The sequence below is a fragment of the Microcaecilia unicolor genome, chromosome 3 (genome assembly GCF_901765095.1).
Source record: "Microcaecilia unicolor chromosome 3, aMicUni1.1, whole genome shotgun sequence".
Lineage (NCBI taxonomy): Eukaryota > Metazoa > Chordata > Amphibia > Gymnophiona > Siphonopidae > Microcaecilia > Microcaecilia unicolor.
The window spans coordinates 50,045,952-50,072,892 of record NC_044033.1 but is presented as its reverse complement, the minus strand read 5'-3'; the positions used below and the strand labels follow the sequence as shown (position 1 = coordinate 50,072,892).

General features: G+C 43.5%; 1 protein-coding gene across 3 annotated transcripts in view; it reads left to right on the top strand.

Moving 5' to 3' along the window:
• The window catches only part of MAP4K3 (mitogen-activated protein kinase kinase kinase kinase 3), a 363,843-nt gene that overhangs the window by 2,732 nt on the left and 334,170 nt on the right, over positions 1-26,941 (top strand). For all 3 annotated transcript variants that reach the window (XM_030195906.1, XM_030195907.1, XM_030195905.1), the window contains exon 2: positions 17,750-17,807. In XM_030195906.1, coding sequence (XP_030051766.1) covers positions 17,750-17,807 — 58 coding nt within the window. The remainder of the gene's footprint in view (positions 1-17,749; positions 17,808-26,941) is intronic.

The window sequence follows — 26,941 nt, the reverse complement described above, 5'->3', positions numbered from 1 at the left end:
TTCTTAGGTCTTTTATGATTGGATGGCTTTTACCCTTTTCTCCCCTAACCCATCCTGTGAGATTGTCGTTGGAATGCTTTTGTGTTTCATTTGTATATTCTGATAGTTGTCAACATTTGCGTATTTCTGATCTGAAGAAGAAAGGGTTACCTTAATCGAAAAATGTGTTAAGCTAGTCCAATAAAAAAGGTATCCTCTTTCTTTGATTTATTTCTATTTATTACCCTTTTCTGTAAATTTGTTACAGTTCAAAAAAGGATGGTTTTGTTTTCACATGTTCTTCTCTTATCAGGGTTAAATAGTTTTGCATAGGTTGTTGAGTTTACATAGGTTGTTGATAGGCAGAGAGCAATGAAGTAAACCATATTCTGTCCCCACTTCCCCCCCCCCCCCCCCCCCCCCCCCCGATGCAGCTCATATGGCAACCTTTCTTACCAAAACATGTCCTTGGTTCTTCTCTTTGGTAGGGACACTGCAGTAGTGGCACAGTCCTCTCTCCTTCTCTAAAGGGCTGATGGCAGAAAGCTACCACATGGCAGAAGTGTTAACAAGTGGTCTATGTGCTCTTTACTAGCCGCATAATGCAAAAAGAGTTTCTGCATTGGCGCTAACTTGTGTGGTCGACAGTTTTAAAATGTGTGGTAAAGAAGCTATTATCACTATGTAGCAACACAGAGAAGCCTATCAGCTGTGTGCTGTCGTCTACTGTGCAGAGTTAACCTGAGAAATATACCACCAGAACTGAGGTGGCGTAGAAGGGTTAGTTGAGGGGATGACCTGACTCCTATTCCCCCAATAGCTTTCTGTATTAGCCTTGTCCCTGGTGTCTAGCAGTACCTCCTCCTTCCTCTCCTCAACCCGGCTCAACCTCCCTGCTCCTGAAATTAAAATACCAGGTGTCTAGCAGCACCCCTCCCTGCCCTGCTATTAAAAAAAAAAAATCTATGCCCCAGCCCCTCCCAGAGTATACTTTTAAGAGGTAGGAGTGATGCTTACTTGCTCCTGCTTCGATGCCACTATCTTGGAAAATGGCAGTGCCTGATCCTGCCTGGTGCATCCTGGGGCACACTGAATGGGATCAGTCTGTCATATAAGGGAATTTTTCCCTTATTTGGTAGCGTGGGTGAGCATAAGAATAGCCAAACTGGGTCCATCTAGCCCAGTATCCTGTTTCCAACAGTGGCCAAGCCAGGTCACAAGTACCTGTCAGAAACCCAAATAGTGGAAACTAATTTGCATGCTTATTCCTTATTTCATGGCTGTTATTTTTTTTTGTTTGTTTTGTTTTGCAGTAAAAGACACTCGCTCAGCCATTTGTGCATGGCTTTCTGTACTGGCCTCCAAGTGTTTGGAGTGGAAGGGAGCCTGATGGTTAGAGCAGTGGGCTGAGGGCCAGGAGAGCCTGGTTCAAATCCCACTGCAGTTCCTTGTGATCTTGGGCAAATCGCTTAACCCTCTGTTGCCTTGGGTCCAAACTGAAATTGTGAGCCCCCCCCAGTAGAAAACCCAAACTTCAGCCTAAACTCATCACCTGTTTTGGCAAAACTGAATCTTCATGTATGATTGTGAACCAGTGAGGGCCACTGGGAATTGTCAGAGCTTGTAGTTTCATCCCTCTGCTAAACCCACAGTATCCAAACCAGGATATAATAGTTTAAATAAAGAAAGACCGTATTTCATTACCAAGTAAAATAGCCTGTATATAATGAATGTAAACTGCTTTGGTTGTACCACAGAAAGACAGTATCTCAAATCTATGACCCTTTAAACGAACCGCAGCTAATGAAAGCTAAAACCCATGGTGCTTTTACAGTGGCTTACTTTGCGCCACACTCTGAGTGACAGATGATGTCTTAACTTCACAGAAAAGCTAATTCTTAAGGAGCTTGTCATCCCAAATTTGCAGACTTAAATTGCTGCTAAAAGTTTGTATCAAAAGCATTTATTTGGAGCACTCTACTTACCATATAACCATACCATGTAAACTATTGTGCGAGATCATAATTGCATTACTTGCAATTACAGAACAAAAAATGAATACAGAGCGTAGACCTCCCCCCCCCCCCCCCCCCACCCACACACACACACTCTCTCAGGACTATATTACATTCCCTGGTGGTGTAGTCCAGGGTAGGAGTGAAGCCCCAGTTATGGCAGGCATTTTGAGAGCAGAGCTGGAGTAACTGGGGATCGCTTCTGCCCGAACTACAGCCCTAGACTGCCAGGGATTATAAGATAGGCCAAGAATGGCCTGTGGGTTGGGGGAGAGGCATTTGAGGGGGGGGGGTCCAGGAAGGGGGCAACTGTTTGGGGGAGGGAGACAAATGGAACAAAACACAGATTTTCAGTTTCCACTGAAAACACGTCATTTTCGGCCAAAACCGAAACTGGGCAGAAACTGGATTTTAGACTGGTTTTGGCGCTGTAACTGAAACAGAAATTTGGTTGGCCTCCACTCCCGAGATATAGAAATGTACACTACTTCAATAGCTTTCAGGCTTGCAGAGAAATTAAATAAAAGAAAAAAAAAATCCCTTTTCTCCTACTTTTTCCATCTTTTGTGGGAGTCAAGTATAATATAAAGCAGTACAGTTATGGCTTTGTAGCTCTACCTGCACATTTACGTGTAGCTCCTTCTTATAGTTCCTTTTGTAAGGATTTGAAAATGTAGTTATTTAGAAAATTTTATGCTTAATTTGTTTTTGACAAGGTTCTATTCCATCTCCTATTCTGAGAGTTCCCCCCTGGTGGCCTCTTCAGGGAAGGGCAGGTCCTATACCATAAGCACCCCCTAGCTGTCCCTTCAGGTCATTCCACTGGTGTACCCCTTTTGGTTCCCTCTAGTGACCAGATGAGGGCATTTTCCAGTCTTTTCCCTAGGACAGCGCCCTCTGGCGGCCTCCTTAGGGTAGTGCAGTCCTGTGTTTATCACAATACGTTATCATTTAAAGTAAATGACACACATGCAGTCCTCTCCAGAAGTCTTCACACACTTGTTCTTTTTGCACATTCTACAGTCTAATAAAATACAGTTCAGAATGCATTAAAGTAGGAGGAGTTGATTTCACTGATTCTCACAGAGCAATGTTGCTGCCCTTTAAGAATTTTTATGCAGGATTGGTAAGACACACAAGTGAGGTGGTGCCATCCAATGGTGCCGGGAAAGAACCTCTCCCAGAGCTCAAAATTCAGTATAAAGTTTGATCGTGTGCAGCCTTTCTTGTGTTCAGTGGACTCTTTAGCTTCAAAAATATAGAAAGAAACATAGTTCTTGGGGAGGTGGGATGGAATTGCGTGCCTTATCAGATGACTGCTATCTATAGAAAACGCTTTTACAGGTAAACAACATTGGGTTTTCTGTCGATAGGCAGAATTGAATCAGGAGCACACGTGCTTGGCTCCCAAGCTTACCAGAGGTTCTCAGCCTTATTTTATCGGAGTCTTTTGAGCAGCCTGTACAGTCGACTGCAAGAGTTGTTCTTTTGAAGGAACCGATTGGCTAGCATAGCTTGACCAGACAGTGTCCTGTGCATAATCTTAGTCCAAACAATAATGTGTAGTGAAAGTACAAATACATAGTAACATCATAGATGTCGACAGAAAGTCCATCCAGTCTGCCCAACAAGATGAACTCATATATGGTATGTGATACTTGGGGGTGATAGTATCTGAGGATCTAATGGTGATGAAACAATGTAACAAGGCAGTGGCCGTAGCCAGAGAGAGGCGTAACCAGCAGAAGAAAGGAGGCGATGCCGCACCTGTAGTATTGTGTTCGGTTTTGGAGGCCTTATCTTGCTAAAGATGTAAAAAGAGTTGAACGGTGCAAAAAAAAAAAAAAAAGCTACGAAAATGGTATGGGATTTGCGTTACAAGATGTACGAGGAGAGCCTTGCTGACGTGAACTTGTATACCCTGGAGGAAAGGAGAAACAGGGGTGATATGATACAGACGTTCAAATATTTGAAAGGTACCTGCATTGTGTATGTACTACATGACTAAAGCAACCCTACTCTGAGCCAGCATATGAGTCTTGCTGTGCAGTGACCTGGGAACCTCCAAAGAAACAGATCAAGGAGGTAATGTCATAAAATTCTCCTCTATTTTAGGACCTCTCAGGCCTCTATGTAGGTGAGAGCTATTTGACTGAGGTGGTACTTTGAGTTGAACAAGAGATGGAGAGGATCACTTCATGACTCAGGTAGTCTGTTATGCTACCACTATAGACAATCTCAAAGGTGATTTCGACGGTGGTGGTGGTGATCTATTTTGTTGTTTCTTCAAGGCAGAAGAACCGAGACAGAGGGTGTAGGTGTGTTGAATGGAAGGTTCTTGAATACAGTTAGTACAGATGAAAAGTTAACATTCTGACAAAATACTTAGTTGCCATACTTTTAAAGGCTGATAAAGCCTCAAAAATTTCAGTGACAAACTGAAACGTTTCTTTATTATTTTTACTCAACATCAATGGAAGACCTCTGTGACATGTCCACTTGGTAGTGTGGCGGAAAGAAAACTGAAGGAGACCACTGCATGTACAGAATTGCTTCACATGCTTAAAACTGCCCCCTGAGTTTTGTGCTGTGGGAAAGCAGTTCTGTCCTGGTGCCGTCAGACGATGTTACCTTGTGTGCTTGACTCAATTGTGTTTTTCCGATGGAAGACATACTCTGCACTTTCAATGTGAACAAAACAATTATAGAAATAATCAAAAAGTAAGCGAACATAAGAAACCAAAAAGTCTTCATTGTACAACAAACCTAAATTAGCTATAGTTTCAAAAATTGTCGTAAGAAGGCCCATAATAATTTAATGCTTTATATATTGCGCTTTGGTAAAGCCAGTAGTGTGGTTTACAATATTATTATTATTATTATTACTATTTATTGCTTTTGTACCCCACATTTTCCCACCTATTTGCAGGCTCAATGTGGCTTAGAGTGTTGTTATGACAAAGCCATGACAGAATAATGGATACAGTTGAAAGTATGCAGAAAAAGGATGTGGAATTAGAGAGGGTGGTGTTAGGTAGGATAGATTGGGAGGTGAATTTGTGTCTAAGGTTTGTTTTTGTAGATTCTATTGAAGAGATGTGTTGTCAGAGATTTGCGGAAGTTACTTGGGTTGTCTATGGTTTTTAGGGCTGGGGGTAACCTGTTCCATATCTGTGTACTTCAGAAGGAGAAGGTAGAGGCATATGCCTGCTTATATTTAATTCCTTTGCAACTATATAATATATAATATAAAAGAAGAGATCAAGAACTGCGCTGTGCTAAAGAAATCTGCCTCATACATTTTGACAACCAAATGAGAACTAAACAAAAAAAAAATTTGTTAAATCAAAATAGACTTTTTTCCCCCCCCAGAAAGTAAGAGTTTGATTCAGATTTACAGTTTTTATAATTAGTTTTCAAATAGAACCTACCTTTGTCCAATCATTTTAATTCGGATTCTGTACTCCTGAGTGAAGAAATGAAGCGGGTTCTGGCATACAAAATAAATCTGAAGCAAAGGTGTAAATATGCCAGACATGGAAAGAACTCTGGGATAAAGCTATTTAAATGCACAAATCGAGGGAAAGTTATAAAATATTCTGTGTTTGAATATCACGGAGGCTAAGGGGGAGGGAGGGGGTCGAGGTGGGGCACTGTCAGTTATAAAGTGGAAACAAGGTGGCACCACCGTGGCACTGCCTTGATCAAATTGTCTCTCCAGAGTTAGTAGCCATGGCTTAAAGAAACTATTGAGGAAGGTTACTGTGAGTACTAAGATTATTTTAAAAGAAGTGCAGCTTTCTCTGGCTCAGACGGGGAAGATGCAGACTGTGTCATAAACATGGTCGGTATTGGAGAATGATGAGGATCCACTGCTGCAGAAAAGCCATGTTATATGCTGCATAGTATTTGCAAATAAAAATGTAGGGGTCACTGCAAAACCAGAGCAGTAGATCATGGCCATTCCAATAATTAAGTTAGGCACTTAAGGGCCAATGCGGAAAACCACTGCAAGTAGCAGTGTGAGCTTACCGTGAGGTGTACATAGGCCTACATTTTATGAATGGTTTGAGCATGGGAGCTAGCTCATCATGCAGGGACCATCTTTCACAGCATATCTAAACTAAGGTTTTATGATCTGCTGAGACCAAAGAGGACCTTTCTGATGTCAGTGCTAAGTGGCGATGTATGGTGTAAAATAAGTTCTGCACGTTGCCCTGTTAACACCATCCCTGTTGAAGGAACGATGGTTATAATGATTCTGTATATATATTATGTTGCATTGCAGTAGTGGGGGTAGGGAGGCTTGTTAAAATTGTACCATCTTTCCTTCAAAGTACAGCCAGGTCCTGGAAGAAAACCTGTTTGTCAGCTGGGGACTGGAGGTATTCACCTTTCTCAGGACAGTGATCATAAGCACAGAACAAAAGCAACAGTGGAGGAGTTTAGCAAGAAGAAACTGAATATTTGAGTGGCCCAGACTTGCATTCAGTAGAAAATCTGTGGTAAGTCCTGAAGACTGTAGTCCATAGACAATCCCCAACCAATTTTGAAAGAACCTGCACCATTGGTAGACACCTTAAATAATCCTTGGCTGTTATTGCTGCAAAAGGGGCTTCCACCAAGTATTGTGGCAATGGGTATGAGACCTTAGGCAATCAATTCCATAAAAAAAAATATTTATTTGCTTTTATGAATATTTCTCTAATTGTTTTATTATGTTGAAATTGTAGAGTATATTTAGATTGGTGAAACCAGATGCCTGCTTGACTGCAATTTTAAATTTTCATTTTTTTTAGGCAGATGGATATGAATGAACTTATTTGTAAGATTTGATATACCACCTTTTGATCAAGCATCAAGGCTGTGTGCAATAGAATTTAGTGCATGGCTCTGCCAGTGGTTATTGCGCCAGTTTGAGACTTTGCATGGTGGGGAATGGGCATGGACTGCGCCTTGTAGTTAGCACATTAGAACTTAACTGTGCTTGAACAATTACTGCTGGGGCTAGTGTAGACCACGTAACTCTACTTCAGTAGGCGGTTTTTCCTCTTAACTGCAAGGGCAGATGCTGTCAATGCTTCCAACAGTTAATGCAGAGGTTTTGTAGTTACTGTGTGATAGTTTGACAACCACTGCGCAGTAACTGCAAAACTTCACTGCACTTTAGCAAAAGGGCCTCTTTGCATTGCGGAATGAGTGACCTAGTTATGAGATACAGTATCAAGCTGTTTGTTCTGGCTTTTTATAAATGACTGCACAGTGAAAAGTGTTAAGGTTAATGGCTAAACCAGCATAACAATTGAGAACATGCATGCCTGACTCACACGGGAGGCATGCTGTCAGCCTGAATATGAAGTGTAAACACTGCTGCTGCTACTGCATACCAATTGCAAAACACACATTTTTGACTTATTGAGGAGGAATTCATAGATATCTAGTACGTAGTTCTTGTGCTAACACTGTCAGGGCTAAAGAAGTAACCGGATTCATAGCTAATTGTTTTCTTTTAGTAGAGGTGGCAGAGACTGTGTAAATAGAGATTTGGGCAATTTCTTATTTTCTGTCTTTGTTGGAATGTAACAATTGCACTTTCTTTCCTAAAAAAATATATATTACATTACATAATAACATTTATACCCCACAGGCGGGAGAGGTCTGATAGGTATGGATGGGGAGAGGGATCTTGGGGTGATAGTATCTGAGCATTTGAAGGCGACGAAACAGTGTGACAAGGCGGTGGCCGTAGCTAGAAGGTTGTTAGGCTGTATAGGGAGAGGTGTGACCAGCAGAAGAAAGGGGGTGTTGATGCCCCTGTATAAGTCGTTGGTGAGGCCCCACCTGGAGTATTGTGTTCACTTTTGGAGGCGGTTTCTTGTTAAGGATGTAAAAAGAATTGAAGCGGTGCAAAGAAAAGCTACGAGAATGGTATTGGATTTGCGTTACAAGACGTATGAGGAGAGACTTGCAGACCTGAACATGTATACTCTGGAGAAAAGGAGAAACAGGGGTGATATGATACAGATGTTCAAATATTTGAAAGGTATTAATCTGCAAACGAACCTTTTCTGGAGATGCGAAGGCGGTAGAACGAGAGGACATGAAATGAGATTGAAGGGGGGCAGACTCAAGAAAAATGTCAGGAAGTATTTTTTCACGGAGAGAGTAATGGATGCTTGGAATGCCCTCCCGCGGGAGGTGGTGGAAACGAAAACAGTAACGGAATTCAAACATGCATGGGATAAACATAAAGGAATCCTGTTCAGAAGGAATGGATCCTAAGGAGCTTAGCCAAGATTGGGTGGCAGAGCCGGTGGTGGGAGGCGGGGATGGTGCTGGGCAGAGCCGGTGGAGGGAGGCGGGGCTGGGCAGACTTGTACGGTCTGTGCCAGAGCCAGTGGTGGGAGGCGGGACTGGTGGTTGGGAGGCGGGGATAGTGCTGGGCAAACTTATACGGTCTGTGCCAGAACCGGTGGTGGGAGGCGGGGCTGGTGGTTGGGAGGCGAGGATAGTGCTGGGCAGACTTATACGGTCTGTGCCCTGAAAAGGACAGGTACAAATCAAGGTAAGGTATACACAAAAAGTAGCACATGTGAGTTTATCTTGTTGGACAGACTGGATGGACCTTGCAGGTCTTTTTCTGCCGTCATCTACTATGTTACTATGTATACCCCACACATACTATTTCTGATTCAGTGTGACTTACAAAGTAAGAGTCTGGGCATACCCAAGACAGATTATAAGAGTTAACAAAAGATTCATTAGATTTAACTACATCCCTAAGTCCTTCTTAAAAAGATGGGTCTTAACATTTTGCGGAAGCATCCATAGTTTGGTTCTGTCTTAATCGGGTATAGGAGATCACTCCAATGGTTGACTACCTGATAGGCAAATATAGCAGAAAAAAAGTTATTCTCGATTATCTTCTTTGGACTAGGAAAATGCAGAATTAAAATTCTCTCAATTCAGGATTAGAGTTCCTAACAGGTAGACATATCATTGGTAATGTATAAATTTGTGGCTAAACAATGAAGTATCAAGATAACCAAAGAATACTTTTTAACAATCATGCATGAATACATTGGTAACCAATGCAAATGCCTCAAAAGTGGTGAGCACTTAAATATCAAACGAGCAGTTGTATTTAATAACATTTGAAGCCTCTGTTTAACATCCTCTTTGCAGCCTAAGTAAATGGTGTTGCAACAATCCATATGAGTTAAGGTCATGGTTTGTGCCACCAGTCTAAAGGTATCAAAAGAGAAATAGTGCCTAATTCTTCTTTAGTCTCCACAATAGTTTAAACACTTTAGTTGTTACTGCTTTTATCTGTGGCTAAACAGTGAGATTTTTAAGGTGGGTTCCAGAGGAAAATTAAATCCGTCATTACTCACATCTTTAAGACTAAGTTCATTGTGAGGACTCGTAAAAACTAGAAACTTAGTTTAACTTGTGGATGCCCATGATTCTAAGGGATTTAAACCAGATTTTATATTTGGGAGAATATCCATCATTGGAATAAACATAGTAATGTCGTTTGCATATATCAATGGATGGTATCCCCATTTTGCAGGATTCTTCTCCAGGGCTGCCAACATCAAATTAAACAAACTAGGGGAAATTGGAGAACCCTGGCGAACCCTGCAACCTGGATTCCATGCTGAAGAGAAAACACCTTTCATTTTCACTCTGTAAGATCATTTTGACAAAAAAAACTCTAAACCACTTGAGCACCAGCCCACTAATAGGAGGTAGTAATCAGCCCAAGGCAACCAGCATTTTTTTGTTTTAGATTCTGGCAGCCATAGATTTATTACTAACAATAATTGTGCAAGTTCAATTTTCAATTCTATCAGTACTCTGTGATGAATACTATCTAGTCCAGGCAATTTGCTGTTCTTAATTTGTCAAATTACACCTTCCAGGTTTATTGAGATTTGATTCCGTTTCTCTGACTCATCAGCTGTGAATACCATTTCTGACACTGGTATCTCTCCCAAATTTTCCTCGGTGAAAACCGAAGCAGAGAATTCATTTAATCTCTCCACTGTGGCTTTGTCTTACCTGAGTGCCCCTTTTACCCTTCGATCATCTAGTGGTCCAACCGATTCTTTTGCTGGCTTCTTGCTTTTACTATACCCTAAAAACGTTTTTACAGTGTGTTTTTGCCTCCAACGCAATCTTCTTTTCAAAGTCCCTCTTTGCTTTCCTTGTCAGCGCTTTGCATTTGACTTGCCATTCCTTATGCTATTTCTTATTATTTTCGGGCAAGATGGTGGAGGCTATTATTAAGAATAAGATTGCAGAGCATATACAAAAACATGGACTGATGAGACAAAGTCAGCACGGATTTAGTGAAGGGAAGTCTTGCCTCACCAATCTAATGCATTTTTTTGAGGGGGTAAGCAAACATGTGGACAATGGGGAGCCGGTTGATATTGTATATCTGGATTTTCAGAAGGCGTTTGACAAAGTGCCGCACGAAAGACTCCTGAAGAAATTGCAGAGCCATGGAATCGGAGGTAGGGTATTATTATGGATTAAGAACTGGTTGAAAGATAGGAAGCAGAGAGTAGGATTGCGTGGCCAGTATTCTCAGTGGAGGAGGGTAGTTAGTGGGGTCCCGCAGGGGTCTGTGCTGGGTCCGTTGCTTTTTAATGTATTTATAAATGACCTAGAGATGGGAATAACTAGTGAGGTAATTAAATTCGCCGATGACACAAAATTATTCAGGGTCGTCAAGTCGCAGGAGGAATGTGAACGATTACAGGAGGACCTTGCGAGACTGGGAGAATGGGCGTGCAAGTGGCAGATGAAGTTCAATGTTGACAAGTGCAAAGTGATGCATGTGGGTAAGAGGAACCCAAATTATAGCTACGTCTTGCAAGGTTCCGCGTTAGGAGTTACGGATCAAGAAAGGGATCTGGGTGTCGTCGTCGATGATACGCTGAAACCTTCTGCTCAGTGTGCTGCTGCGGCTAGGAAAGCGAATAGAATGTTGGGTGTTATTAGGAAGGGTATGGAGTCCAGGTGTGCGGATGTTATAATGCCGTTGTATCGCTCCATGGTGCGACCGCACCTGGAGTATTGTGTTCAGTACTGGTCTCCGTATCTCAAAAAAGATATAGTAGAATTGGAAAAGGTACAGCGAAGGGCGACGAAAATGATAGTGGGGATGGGACGACTTTCCTATGAAGAGAGGCTGAGAAGGCTAGGGCTTTTCAGCTTGGAGAAGAGACGGCTGAGGGGAGATATGATAGAAGTGTATAAAATAATGAGTGGAATGGATCGGGTGGATGTGAAGCGACTGTTCACGCTATCCAAAAATACTAGGACTAGAGGGCATGAGTTGAAGCTACAGTGTGGTAAATTTAAAACGAATCGGAGAAAATTTTTCTTCACCCAACGTGTAGTTAGACTCTGGAATTCGTTGCCGGAGAACGTGGTACGGGCGGTTAGCTTGACGGAGTTTAAAAAGGGGTTGGATAGACTCCTGAGGGACAAGTCCATAGACCGCTATTAAATGGACTTGGAAAAATTCCGCATTTTTAGGTATAACTTGTCTGGAATGTTTTTACGTTTGGGGAGCGTGCCAGGTGCCCTTGACCTGGATTGGCCACTGTCGGTGACAGGATGCTGGGCTAGATGGACCTTTGGTCTTTCCCAGTATGGCACTACTTATGTACTTATGTACTTATCCTTCTTCCATTTTCTTAAGGATTTTCTTTTATCTCTAATAGTGTCACGGTTGTGCCCATGTTTCATGCTCTCCTCGCCACCTGGTGGCCAGACCTGGTGGCTGCAGTGGACTGTCTGGTTATTGTGACCCGTTCCAGATTTCAGTCCGGTCTGGATCTTCCGGGCTGCCAGACTTGCTTGTACTGTTTGAGCCTGCACAGCACCCGTAGCTGCCTGGTGATTGCTGCTGGGCTTATTAGCCATTTGGAAACTCTCTGGCTTGCCTTTGCATCGCCTTAGGCCCTCGTTTGTTGGTGCTTGTTGCACTTCTGCTTTGTGTGGGTTCTTGCCTGAAATTCTTGTCTGTTTTCAGTCAGTCTGTGTGTAGTTAGATTAGGTTGTGGTTTGTTTTCTAGTTTTGTCTCTGGGTTATAGTTTTGTGTTTAGTCCTTGTCTTTGTGTCTTGTGGCTGCTCTGCAGCTTTCAGTTCTGTGTCTTGTCAATCAGTGCTTTGTTCCCTGTTTTAGTGGCTGCTTGCAGCTTTCAGTCCTGCCCTTTAGCTTATCCTTTCCCTGCTTTGCTGCCCCTGTATGTTCTTTTCCCCTCTGACCCTCAGTCCTGGTTCAGCCTAGTGAGTATCCAGTCCTGCCTTGCCCAGTAAGTCCTGCCGGCCACCTGCAGCCAGGGGCTCAACTCCTGGTGAAAAGCGGCCAAGCGCAGGTGTAGTTTAAGTGTGCCTTCTCTGCTTATTCCTGCTTGTTTGCCTCTGCTGCAACTCCAGTCCGGGGTTCCAGTCCTGTTCTGCCTAGTCTCCAGTGTGGGGTGGCTTTGCCTGCCACTGCCACTCCTCGGCAATGGCCCAAGGGCTCACAAACCTAGTTCCAGCTTTGGGAAACGTGACAAATAGCTTCCTTCACCTCACTTTTTAACCGTGCCGGCTGTCGTTTGGCCTTCCTTCCTTCTTTTTTTAATAAGTGGAATATAACTGGTCTGGGCTTCCAGGATAGTACTTTTGAAAAGCATCCACGCCTGATGTAAATTTTTGACCTTCACAGCTGCTTCTCTGTTTTTGTTTTTTTCACCGTTCTTCTTATCATATCATAGTCTCCTTTTTGAAAGTTAAATGCTAACGTGTTGGATTTCCTGTGTGTACTTACTCCAAAGCTGATATCAAATCTGTGATCCGGCTCTTCCATCATGAGGAGCATTCTCCTCTTATTGATGAGGTTACAGAGACTCTCAGCATGCTCAAATCTCTTGCTGTGGACGCCTCTGAGGGGATTCTCTCTTGGAGGGCCTTGCGGGGCCCCTGAATCATTTTCCTCTTCTAAGATTCTTATCTGCATGATAAGGTTATGTGGGACACGCCAGATGGCACTCAAAGGGGTTTGGGCCTTCACTTGCCTCTATCTCTTCGCCCTGAGGAGGTAGAGAAGTATTTGGCATACCCGAAGGTAGGCATTCTTGTTAGGGGTGTTTCTAAGATGACCACATCTCTGGTTCAAGTGTTTTCGCCCTTAGGCCTTACTGGATATTTTTTTTTTTCCATTCGTCCTTCCTACTATTCCAGAGACCTGCCCAAGGTTTTAGATATGTTTAGTCAGTGCAATGTAATGGGTCAAATAATGACTGTCATCTTGCATGGTGCTTCCTGCATATCTCTTGTTCTCTAGAAGTTGTCCAGAGATGAGAGATGTCCACATGTTTGGTCGTCTGGTTAGTGTTAGGTTAGCAAGTTTATTCTGAGTTTCTCCTTACTGCTTGTGTAATTAAATACCAAGGAGCTAGTCTGGATGACAAGAAAGATATGTCTATGCTCAGTTTTCAATTCTGTATCTCCACCTGCTGGGCGATGGATACAACTATTCCACAGGTTCCGGAATAGTGGGAAGGACTAATGGAAAGAAAATTATGAGGTAAGACCTCATTTCTCCTTTTTGTTCCTAGTTTCTGCTTATGGATGGGACTATCAACCAGTGAGAATACCGGACATTTTTTTGCAACTTTTCCCTTTTACATTAGAATAAGTGTAATGTCTGTTTGCAAACAGAGCCCTTTGATGTTGTGTTGGTTTTACTCTGTTTTCCAGATTAGTAACTATTGTAAATTACGATTATACTTCATATTTTCAATTTGGGTCATGTTGCCCCGATAATGGAGAACGATAAACTTTCCGGCCAATGCACCTGTGTTTTTCCAGTATATTGGACAATTCTTTATATGATAAGATCATTTTTAAGTTGACCAGTGGTTCTGAAGTGCTTTATCATGTATTAAAACAATCACCCGATGTGGCCAGTTTTGCCCACAGGTTGCGTCAGAGGTTAAAACTGGGTACATAGACACACAAATTAAAATCATACAAAGTACATGAATATCTACTATAATAAAACGCAACCTCAACGTTCTGAGGACACTGACGTCACTGAAGTCAGTCAGTCTCCCAGAACGGTTTGTGGATTCATAGTGGTGAAGCCACCCCACTGACCTGTGCCCCGCCCTCGCGTCAAACGTCATGACGTTGAGGGCAGGAAAAAAAAACTCAACAAAACAAACGGTTCACACCCACGCAGGGGGAGGAGGAGTAGGGAAACACGCGGAGCGTGTTTCTCTACTCCTCCCCCTGCCAACACACCCGCGGAAAGGCACCAAACCTCAAAAAATACAAGCCCCGCCCACAGATTTGTACACCCCCCCCCCCCCAAAGCTCCAGCTGAAAACAAGGACCTGCAACAACCCCCTCCTGAGACACCCACCTTCGCGTTGCTTTGCCGGCGGGGGACCCGAAACCCCGCCAGCACATCCCTGTCTGCTCACTACTGCGTCATCTTCGGCGTTCCTAGCCTGTGGAGGCAGGGCTTCTGTTCGTCTGACGTCCTGCACGTCCATGACGTCAGACGCACAGAACTCCGCCCTGCACAGCTACCAACGCCAAAGATGACGCCGTAGTCAGCACACAGGACTTGTGGTGGCGGGGTTCCGGGTCCCCCGCTGCCAAACCAACGCGAAGGTGGGTGCGATGGGCACGGTGGGTCGGATGGCTGCGGTCGGCTGCATCGCCGTGGGTGGGATGGCGCCGGGAGGGGGGCATCGCACCTCACAGGCAACAGCAAAATGACGAAAACCTTGCTAGCGCCCGTTTCATTTGTGTCAGAAACGGGCCTTTTTTACTAGTTAAATATAAAAGCAATACAATGAATAAAATCAAGCAATAATAAGATACCAATAGTGAGGTGTAGCATAGTGATATATACGTTATTAGTCAACAATCTTACCAAAAGTCATGGTGTGTATAAATTCACAGCATCTGCCACATGTGTTGTCAAGTTACAAGACAATTGAACACATTAAAAAAAAAAACTTCCACCATTGATGCATTTCAATAAATTGCAGAGCAGCTTTCCAAATACAAAATTACAGGAAGGAGTGAACAAACAATCTAATTACTTAAAGCAAATATTTAAGTGTGTCACAGACAAATGTAAGGTTCCTTCATGCATAACTGTGTATAATTTGTATATAGTATACTTAACAGCCAAAAGTTACACATACCTGTTGGGGAAACAAACAAATCCTTCCCCAAATAGGTGCAATCCAAACAGCCTGTCGCCTGAAAAAAAACTTTTCTTGCGCCACATATATTTTTTCCCTGCACCATTTATATTTTCTCCTCTTCAAAAACATTATGCTTGGTTGTGCCTTTCATCGTTTGCAAGTTTTCCTCTGCACATTCCTTTCTTTGCACATTTGTGGCACTGCACATAGTTGAAGTGGTTAAACAATAGGGCACAAATCTCTCTATACAATGTAACCTTTTTTTGAATACTGTGTGTCTCTTTGGATACTTCAAATAGTTATGTTGTAAAACTATAGGTGATTAAACAATAGGTCAAAAATCTCTCTATACAATGTAACCTTTTTTTTGAATATGTGTGTCTCTCTTTGGACATTTAAATAGTTATGTTGTAAAACTATCTATACAATGTAACCTTTTTTTTGAATATGTGTGTCTCTCTTTGGACATTTAAATAGTTATGTTGTAAAACTATCTATACAATGTAACTTTTTAATTAATATGTTTGTACATTTTTAGTGTGCAGTAGTTTGGTTGAAGTGCTCCTGGTAGCTCACCATATTTTTCAATGATACATATTTTTAGGAATGTGCCTGAACCTTGGATTTTGTTCATTTTTTCCAATTATCTAGCTGCAGTTAGATTGCCATATCCGTTAATCTTATATGAGTTATTTATCATGATGCTTTGTTTAGCAATAACTTAGATGTTTTATTTGTTCAAAATGGGATTTTGTTGTGAGGTGGATAATACATTTCACTTTCCTTATTGTTATTGATATAATAAATTTTAGTGAGAGTGCCATCTCTCCTCGGTATCAATTTTTAATTCATAAATATCTGTGATTTTTAGATTGTATTTACTTTTATAGTTTATTATTTTATTCATTCATTTACTTTTGTCAGTTTTTAATTTATTTATATAATGTTTCGTGTATTCATATTCTTCATAAGAATAGTAATACTGGGTCAGACCAGTGGTTGATCTAGTCCAGTATCCTGCTTGCAATAGTGGCCAATGCCGGTCACAAGTACCTGACAGAAACCTAAGTAATAGCAACATTTCCATGCTACCAGTCCCAGGGCAAGCAGTGGCCTCTCCCATGTGTTTGCATTAGTTGGTTTTTGTTGGTTTTGATATTTTAATATTTATTTTTCATGTATTTTTATTTATAGAATTTTGTTACTCCTGACATAGGCATTGTTGCTGAGGAGTGGCCTAGTGGTTAGGCTGGTGGACTTTGGTCCTGGGGAACTGAGGAACTGAGTTCAATTCCCACTTCAGGCACAGGCAGCTCCTTGTGACTCTGGGCAAGTCACTTAACCCTCCATTGCCCCATGTAAGCCGCATTGAGCCTGCCATGAGTGGGAAAGCATGGGGTACAAATGTAACAAAAAAAAAACCACAGCTGTGTCGAGTCCTTTGATTTCCATGCCATGGACCTTTGTAAATTAACACTATTTACTTATTTATTAGACTTTTATAATTGGTTTGAACTCTTTGGTTACTTTCCTCACTTTTCCACCTTACTATCATTTGTGTGAGAATTTTATCCTTTTTTTTTTTTGTATTGACTTCTTGTGCCGTAGACCATGACATAGTGTCATAGTGTTACATAGTAACATAGTAGATGACAGCAGAAAAATACCTGCAAGGTCCATCCAGTCTGCCCAACAAGACAACTCGTGTGCTACTTTTTGTGTATACCCTACTTTGATTTGTACCTATGCTCTTCAGGGCACAGACCGTATAAGTCTGCCCAGCACTATCCCCGTCTCCCAACCACCAGCCCCGCCTCCCAACCACCGGCTCTGGCACAGACCGTATAAGTCTGCCCAGCACTATCTCCGCCTCCCACCACCGGCTCTGGCACTGACCGTATAAGTCTGCCCAGCACTATCCCCGCCTCCCACCACCGGCTCTGGCACAGACCATATAAGTCTGCCCAGCACTATCCCTGCCTCCCAACCTCCAGTCCCGCCTCCCACCACTGGCTCTGACACAGACCGTATAAGTCTGCCCCGCCTCCCACTACCGGCGTTGGACAATACTGTGATAATATGCTTTTATCTCATTAAACTGGCCTTCTTTATTGACAGGTTTTAAAGAGTCAGTCCCTTCTGGCTTTTTCCCACTCCCTGTTGGCTACATTTCTACCCTCTGTACCCACCATCCTTTTCTAGCTCATCTCTTTAACAACCCCTGCCCTCATTGCCTCTCCCAAATGATTTCACCATGCCCAGCCATCTCTCTTGTCTTCTCTCCCCTGCAGTCCTGCATCTGTCTCTCTCTCTCTCTCTCCCCCCACCCCCCAACCACAGTTCAAATCTGTAACCAACAGACAGCTAGTAATGTAACATTTTGATAAAAAATGTAGTAGCAGTATGGGCAAAAGTCATGACATCTTCTGATTTTTACTGGGTTGTGAAATAAGTGAAATGTGACCATATATTGAAACACTGTGTAACTTCCTTATGTTTTCCTTTTTTTTTTTTTTTAATAGGCACGTAACGTCAATACTGGTGAGCTGGCAGCAATTAAAGTAATTAAGCTGGAACCAGGTAAGCAGTTCTCAGTAATGTGCTATTCATTTTTAATGTTCTGTTACATCTCCATAAGTTAGTACTATATCTTCTCTGAGGACAATAGGACACAATTATTCTACATATGGGTGACGTCATCCAATGGAACTCGGTGTGAATGTGTTCCCAGCTTCTTATTCTAGGAGTTTTTTTTTTTTTGAAGCAGCATCATGCATGCACGTACCTTCTCACCTTACAAGCATTGTTAAGGACCAAGGCATCTGTGTTCTTCCGCGAAGCAGAGCTGACATATCTTGGTTATCTCCTCCGAGCAAGCCCAGTTTTCACAAATTTATTTTGTTTTGTCTTTCTGCCATTTCATCTTTTGTCTTTTTAAGTGCTGTGCTTTTCCCCCCTTAGTTTTTCAGGTTTTTGTTTTTGACACTTAGGAGTCATTTTACCAAGCTCCGGTAAAAAGGGCCCTGAGCTAGTGGCAGGGGCCCTTTTGTTTCCATGCGCTATGGCCCTTTTTACCAATCACCATGTCCCTTCTTACCACAGCGGATAAAAAGGCTGAAAATAGCCATGACCATGTGTTAAGATTGCTCTTACTGCGTAGCCATCCGGGGGGAACAGTTTCTGCCACCCATTGAAGTGGTGATAAGGGCTCCCACGCTAACCGCTCGGTTAATGCTGTGCTAAAAACTACAGCCTGACTTTCCCTAGCACGGGAAATGGTGCATGCTGGAGCTAGAACTACCGCTGGCACCTGCGTTGGGCCGGCGGTAACTCCAGATTAGCGTGCAGTAAATCCATGTTGGGCTTACCGTTGCTTTGTAAAAGGGTCCCATAGTTTTCTTGTGGTTTTCAACAGCCCATTTTGTGCATCCCAGCTGGGATTTCATCCTCTATTTTTTCAAAATTGAGTCATTTGATTTCACTGTGGCTGTTTTTCCAGACATGTCCTAGAAAATTCCCAGTGGTTTTAAAAAGTTACCATGAGTGGCAAGGCCTTATCACTTACTGACCCTCATAATTGATGCTTGTCATGCCTGGGATGTGACCATGATGTTGATCTTTGCAAATTCTGTTCCAGGATGATAAAGAGATGACAACAGCACAAAAGTTTTTTTGGTGCCAAAAAGTCCAGTCCTTCTGCCTCGGAGGCATTGGTCCATATGGCATCGAGAGTTGCACCGGACATTGGAGATGCATTGGCATCATGGAGGTCTACGCCTCGGCGTCAAACATCAGTACTGCCCACTGGGACTGAGAATCTTTGGACCCAACACTGAGAACCCATAAGAATTGAACATCATCCTTGTGTTGGGCCGAGGCCTTTGAGACACTGCACCAAGAGCTCTGGGCATTGATGTCTTTGGTATTTGAGATGCATCAGTGCTGTGAGGGCTGCTCCCCCTCCACAAATTTGGCATTAATGCACCAGCCTCCCATGTGCCAAGACAAGGCCTCCAATTTGGGCCCAATATTCCCAGAAACCTGCCTTTGATGATTGGTTCTGGGTAATGTTGCAGAATGAGCTGAAGTGTAGCTTAACATGACACCAAGGCTTTGAGCATGTTGGTGTCTACTCTGGTGCTGCTCCAGGCCTTACTGGAGTCCCAACCCTGTCTGTTGGCCATACTTTGACCCTGGTGACCAGAAGGGCGTTGGCGTCAGACCTGACCAGGATGGTGCTCTTTTCCTGTCCCTTGTGGATTGAGCTCACTTGGGGCCCAGGAGAGAGTCTGTTCTTCATCACTCCTGTTCAGAGTCTGGATGTGAGTCCAGCAGACCAAGGCAGTTCCAGACTCAGACATCTCGTAAGGAGTATTACCCTGGGTCTGATTCAGACAGTTCATGGGAGTCTGACCTGGAGCCAGAGGTCATCATAGAGGAGGAGTCTCTTGGCCTCCCATCAGACACCCTCCTCATGAAAGGAGAAAGTCTCCACCTGAGAAGTCGTTCTTTACCAAATTTTTGGAGTCTCTTGGCCTCCCATCAGACACCCTCCTCATGAAAGGAGAAAGTCTCCACCTGAGAAGTCGTTCTTTACCAAATTTTTTTTGTTTTAGGGAGATGATGAGACTATTCCGGTTAAGTTAGATGTTGAGATGAGCCCAGGGCAGAGGTGTTGATTATTCTTGACTTTGATGCCCTTTCTAAGGAAGTAGTAACAGTGCCTGTTCACAGCATCCTTAAGGCAGTACAGATGAAACAGTGGGAGACCTCCCCCCTTCTCTGCATATCCTGTTCATAAGAAGGCTGACTCTATGCATAGAGTCCAGAAGGACCCCAGATTTGAGAAGCCCCAGCTTCTGCACTACATTTTTTTTGTTGAATTTGCTCTCAAAAGAGCCAAGAGGTCCACGACTTGCTTCTTGGTGCCCATGGAGAGTGATGCGAGAACTCTGGAATCTTTTGGGAGACAAGTGTTCCAGAATACAATTTTAGCTTCTCACATCCATTCTTACCAATTCTTTATGAGCAAGTCCTTGGTGAACAGTGTGGTGGAGTTTGTGGATACCCTATCATCTGATTAAGCTTTACATCTCTGCCAGCTAATAGCCAAGCAGCGGAAGTTTTGGAAGCATATGGCAGGGCAGCTTATGATGCTTTTGATGTAGCATCCAGGGTCTCTGCTATGGGTATTAGGATGTGCAGACTCACCTGATTGTGTGCCTCAGACCTAGAGCCTATGGTTCAAGTGAAGCTGATGGATGTCCCCTGTTGAGGTGATAATGTTTTTGGTGATGAGGTGGAGGAGGTCGCCGCCATTAGGATTCATAGCAATTAACAATCAAAATAACCTCCAACATTTCAGGAACTTCAGTCTGAAATCTTCAGCTTTGTTTAGGGGGGGGGGGGTCACCCTTCGAGTCTAGCTAAGAAGGTGATGTGGGGATCAGTGGATTTGGGAGGAAGGGGAATGCCCAATTTAGTGTGGTACTATTGGGCTGCGCAAATAAAGCTTATATCTGGCTGGTGCCAGAGGGGGCCCACAACCACTTTAGAACAATATTTTGTAAGGATTTTCCCATTGACGTGGCTCTTTGGGCATCTCTCTCTAGTCAAGCCTATAAATGGTTGACATCCAGTCCATTTGTCCTACATTTGTTGTCTCTGTGGAGACATAAGCTGAGGGGCTCTCGTGCTTCCTCATTTGCATATATCACCCAGGAACCAGTATTCCCGGCGGGTCTGAGATGAGGGATATTTGTTGACTGGGCTCTTTGTGGCCTCCTTAAATTTTGGGATTTCTTAGATGTTGGGGAAATGCGCTTCTTTGAGGAACTAAGGGAGTCTCATGGACTATCTCCCACAGATCTATTTCCCTACCTACAAGTTAAGTACTACATTGCTAGTCAAGAGTGGCTGAGAGTGGACCCTGATGAAACTAAACACTTCAAAAAATTATGGGCCTCCATGGGGATGCTTAAGGGGACCATTACTCATTTATACCGTTTTATATGGGGGAACAATTTCTATAAGGTTCCTTATATGCAGGTGTGGGAAAGGGATCTGTGGTGTGAATTAAGTGTGAGTAACTGGAGAGCAATTTGCATGGAGGTGGAAGAAGCTTCGTCTTGATTCAAGAAAATGCATTTAAAGAATTGAGTAGATGGTACAACACACCAGACAGGATAAGGGCTATGTTCCCTGGTTCCACAGACCTGTGTTGAAGATGTGGATCGGACGTAGGCACCTTTTTCCATGTCTAGTAGTCACGTGATCAGCCCCAAGGGTTTTGGCAGAGAATTACACAAAACTTGTCCTCAACTCTTGATGTGCTGTTCCCTTGCGATTCTAAATGGTGCTTGCTTGCTTGGGGTAATTGAAGAGGCCTGAAATGGCATCGTCGTCTCAAGTGCCTATGCTTAGTGGTGGCAAAGACTGTTATAGCTGTTCACTGGAAACAGGACAGAGGACCTTCCTTAACCAGCTGGCTCTTAAAATTAAAACTGTTGGGAGAACTGGAGAAATTAACAGATCGCCGATTGGGGCGGTATGACCCCACTGCTGAAGAATGGGTATATTTGGATCGGTTGTTGAAGGACATTTAAGCAGAGGGGTGGGGGGGGCGGACTTAGCGTTTGTTGTGCCTTGGGAGAGTTGTTTTGGGGTTTTTTGCCTGAATGGGGTGATGTACACCGAAGGAATCACGGAGTGCTCAGAACTTGCTCCCTAGGCACGGGGGGTGGGGGGGCATGGGGGGTTAATTTTGTATTTGGAAGATTACTTTCTGTTCAATACCAGTTTATTGCTGTATGTTACACGAAATTTGTAATGTTTAAGCCCTTAATAAAAGTTTAATGCTAAAAAAAAAGATTACTAATGAAATAATGATCAAGTCACTCTCTTGGTCTGCACCTGCCGTGACCACCTCTTCCAGGAGGAACTCGGACACTGGACAAAGTAGACCCTACTACTCTCAAAGGCATATAGGTGGTCCTCTTTCCTGCCCTTCTCAGCTTCTTGTTCCTGTTCGAGGCAGCAAAGGACTTGGAAGTCCCAAATAGCTCCCCAGTCAAATCGGGGTGTGAACTTTTGACTGGCTCCTTGAGTGCATAGCTACAATAAAAGTAACCATCCCAGACAACCTCCCGGTAGAAAGGAGGCTGAATTATTCCCAAGCAAGGTGGAACCTAGTGACCTCAGATCGGTGGTTTCTCCAAATAGTCTGGGGGGGGTTACACCCTCCATTGGCAGTTTCTTCCCCCAGATTGCCCACCGAGAGCCCTGATCAAATATCTGGGTAAAAAAAAAAAGTTCTGTATGGTTTCCTTGGGCACTTTAGACCCATGATTCAATGATTGGTTATGCTCTTTGGACTTAAAGGATGCTTATACCTACATCCAGATACATTCCAGTCACAGGAAGTATCTCATATTTTGAGTAGGGGGAAAACATTACCACTACTTTATCCAGCCTCTCGGTCTTGGGTCAGCTCCCAGTGTCTTTACAAAATGCCTTGCAGTAGTTGCAGCATCACTGTGCAGTTTGGGAATGCATGTGTTCCCCTGCCTGGATGTTTGACTGGTAAAGAGTACATCAAAAGAAGGGGCTCATGGATCAATACAAAGAACTATTCGGATGCTGGAACTACTAAGGTTTGTGATCAACTACTCAAAATCCCATCTCACCCCAGTGCAAAAATTGGAGTTCATAGGAAACCTGCTATGTAAAGTTTCTGGTGTTGTAACAGCCACTCTGTATTTGCTACTCCTTTTGTGCCGTGAAAAGTCGAGTCTGACCGCAGTGGTCCATGCTGTGTTATTGTCACAATTGGACTACTATAAATCCCTGAACATTGCTCAAACCAAAAAAGTTTGCATCAGCTCTAACTAAGAGTGCTGCAAAGTGACTGCTAGAGAGCTGCAAGCGGCATGGCCACATTATACCCTTCCTGCATAAAGTACATGGGCTACTTGTACCTTATAGGGCCAAATTAAAAGCTCTGTGGTAGAGGTCTATAAAATAGTGGAGTGGAACGGGTAGATGTGAATCGCGTGTTTACTCTTTCCAAAACTATTAGGACTAGGGGGCAGAGTTTAATTACACACAAAGTGTAATTAAACTCTGGAATTTGTTGCTAGATAATGTGGTAAAAGCAGTTAGCTTAGCAGAGTTTAAAAAGGGTCTGGATAATTTTCTAAAAGAAAAGTCCATAATCTACTGCTTATTTCTAGGATAAGCAGCATGAAGCCTGTTTTACTGTTCTGTGATCTTACCAGGTACTTGTAACCTTGATTGGCCACTGGTGGAAACAGGGTACTGGGCTTGATGAACCTTCAATCTGACCCAATATTTATTTATTTATTTATTTGTTACATTTGTATCTCACATTTTCCCACCTATTTGCAGGCTCAATGTGGCTTACATAGTAACGTATGGCAATGTGTATGTTCTTATGTGGTGACTATTCACTCACTCCGCCCTGGGCTTGCTTACTGCACACCCTTCGTTCCTCTTATCTTATTTAACTGTACATATAAATTGCATTCAGTTATCTGCCTATCAAGATGTTTTCTTGTATGAATAGCTTTCTAATATGTGCCTGTTGAGATGTTTCATTTGTGTTATGCTTGCATTGAGTGTCCTATCTGTTATGAGTGTTCTTTGCTTCCTGTTAATGTCCCTGTTAATGTATCATTCATATTCTGATGACTATTTCTGTTACAAGATTGTTTTATAGTACTGTTAAATGTTTGTTTCTGATACTGTTTCATGTTATGAGAGCCAGAAGCAAACTGTTTCATGTTAGCACTATTACTAGGATTCACTTTGCGGTTTCCAAATTTACTTCATTGATTATATTCATGCTTATATTTGGTCTGTTTACTGTTAAAAAAAAATTGTAAGTTTTAAGTTAAGCTGTATCTGCCGTACACCACCTTGGGTGAATATTATCATAAAGGCAGTTATTAAATCCCAAAAAATAAATCCAAATAAAGTGCAAAATGTCATTTAGCATTTGCTTTGATTGGAAATATTCTATACTTGGAATCTATCTTCTTTCCATTCAGGGATCTTCTTTTTATGCCACGTGAGGGCATACAGATTCTGCTTGTTAAGAAAACAACATGGGCAGTGATCTTTATTTCCTTTACCCATAAGAAGTGTGTGAATTTGGACAGCTCTTATGGTTTCCATAACCAGGGCTGACCCTTGTGCATAAGTAACAGTAGTTGAAGGAGACACCCCTTTGGAGAGAAAGTGAAAGACTATAAATACCAAGCCCATAGGAGTGGTCTTGTGTTTGGCCTCTGCACCATTAAATAAGGGGGAGTTGTGATTGGCTAACACAGTCCGTTCACAGGGGAAAAGGAGCTAACAGATCCCATCCAATTGCTGAACTGATTCCAAAAGAGTTTGGAATGGAGGTCAGGCCACCGCATTGCCTTTACAGGAGATATAAGGAGAGGAAAAGTAGAGAACATCTATGCAGGAGAAGCACTGGTAGTGTATTCCCATTGGGGAAGGGACGCACTACCAGGACTTTGCACCTGCAGGCTCAAAGAGCTCAGTCTCATGAGAATACTTGCAATTTCTACTACCAAGCAGTCCTTTTCTGGCACCGGGGTCCAGAGACAGAGAACAGCTGTATAGGACTTGACCATGAACGTATATCAAGGCAAAGTGTTCAGCAGGCTGACTGATAAGTGACTGTAAGCTACCTGATAAATGATTGTAAATGTTGAATTGTAGTTTGTCTGCTGATGACTGTAAAGAGTTACTGAAATGTTATCCTATGTTCCTTAGTGTTTCCAACACCACAATGCCTGACCATTGACGGAAAACGAACATATCCCACGTCTACTCCAAGTCTAACCTAAATAAATTGTAAGCCACATTGAACCGACATCTAGATTGGAAAATGAGAGGTACAAATGCAGAAAATCAGTCAATCCAGATTTGTGCGTTATGCCCATTTACCAGCAGGTGGAAATAGAGGACTCAGAATTGAGCTGTACCGTAAGAGGCAGTGTGCAGCTGTCTCAATTCATTATTCCTTTATCTTCAGCAGATGGAAGGCATATGTATGTGCACCTTCTGGACTGATTGCTAAACTCTTGTTCCTGGTCCAGTGGTCCTGGGTCTGATGGAAATGGGGGTGAAGGTAATCTTTGTTGTCCTTAAGGGGATACCTAGTGATGCTGGAACTCTTTCTCTCCTTTCCTCCCTGTAATCCGTTGGGTTGGTCGTGAGCCCTTGGGCCCTGGCCAAGGCCAGCAGGGCGCCAACCCAGGCCAAGGGAAGACCGACCCACCACCACACACCCCAGTTACACAATACCCCTAAGCTACCCCTCCCCGCAGTCCTTCAGGAAGAAGGGAAATAGGCAAACAGGTTGGCCTCATGGCCGAACCGGAACCCACGCACACAGAACCACTCGTGCGGGCCTCATGGCCGAACAGGAACCCAGACACACACAGGAGGGGGTGAAAGAACCCAGAGAGCACCCGGGACCCCAAGATGCCAGGCACGTGCTGAACACCAGCGATAGGGCAGAGGGAGAAACGAAAGAACCAGAATGGGCCACGCCCAACCAGGGGACTAGCGCAGGACAGGGGAACTAACACAGAAACCCCCCCCCCCACCAAGGTAGGAAGCCCCAGGCAGAAGCCAGAGGAACCAGACACAAAAGGAAGGCAGAAAGCCTTTGCCTCAGACCCACTGCAGACAAGAGGCAAACAGAACACAAAGGGTTAAGCTTGTAGAGCCAGCCGGCACACCAGGGAGAGAGAGAGTTCCTTAAATCAACAAACAATCAGAGGGAACGCTTCCCGAGAGGGAGCAGGGCTGATAGAAAAAACATACTGGCAGAGGCAGGAACACAATACACACAGTACACAAAGGGTTAAACTCATTGAGCCAGCAGGCCGGGACACTGGGAAGAGAAATCCTAAGAGTAAACAAACAACTGGAGAGGACGCTCTTAGACAAGCAGCCAAGCTGAGACGAGAGCTGAACAAAGCCCAGCCCCCACTGAGGAACAAGCAGCTGGCTTCCCACCCAGAGCTGCAGCCAGCGAAGGGAAGCCCAGCTGGAGGGCAAGAGAACTAATCACACACACACCACACACACACACCCCCCAGCTAACACAAACAAAGGGAAAGGAAAGAAATCCCTGAACAGGGAACTCAGATCAAAGTCAGAGCACAGAGCACGTTCTGACCAAGAACTGCGGCTTTCAAGTCACCATAAGAGTGAAAGTAACGCGAAAGTAGAGGAACTCTTCAGCTGCAGGCTAAAGTACTATCCCCTGACGTCAGCACAAACCCTAGCAGCCAATCAGAAGAGACGTCCCCCCTCCCCCTCAGCCAAACCCGCAGAATCATAACACTCCCCGGTAGCTTCCCTGTTTATTTTTGGTATCCTTTCTCTATAGAAAAAGGGGAGAAGGCAGTTCAACTTTTCCTGCTAAGCATCTATATGGAGAAGCTGAAATCCAAGTAAATTACATCTAACACATGTCCTTTTTCCAGTTCTTTGGTCACCCAATCAAAGAAGTCAGTCATTCATTTGGCAGGGTTTTCCTTTGGTAAAGCCATGTTGCCTCTGATCCTATAACCCATTGGCTTCTAGAAAGTTAACTATCTTTTCCTTCAGCAGCGACTCCATTATTTTTCCTTACACCGACGTGAGGCTTACCGGCCTGTAGTTTCCCA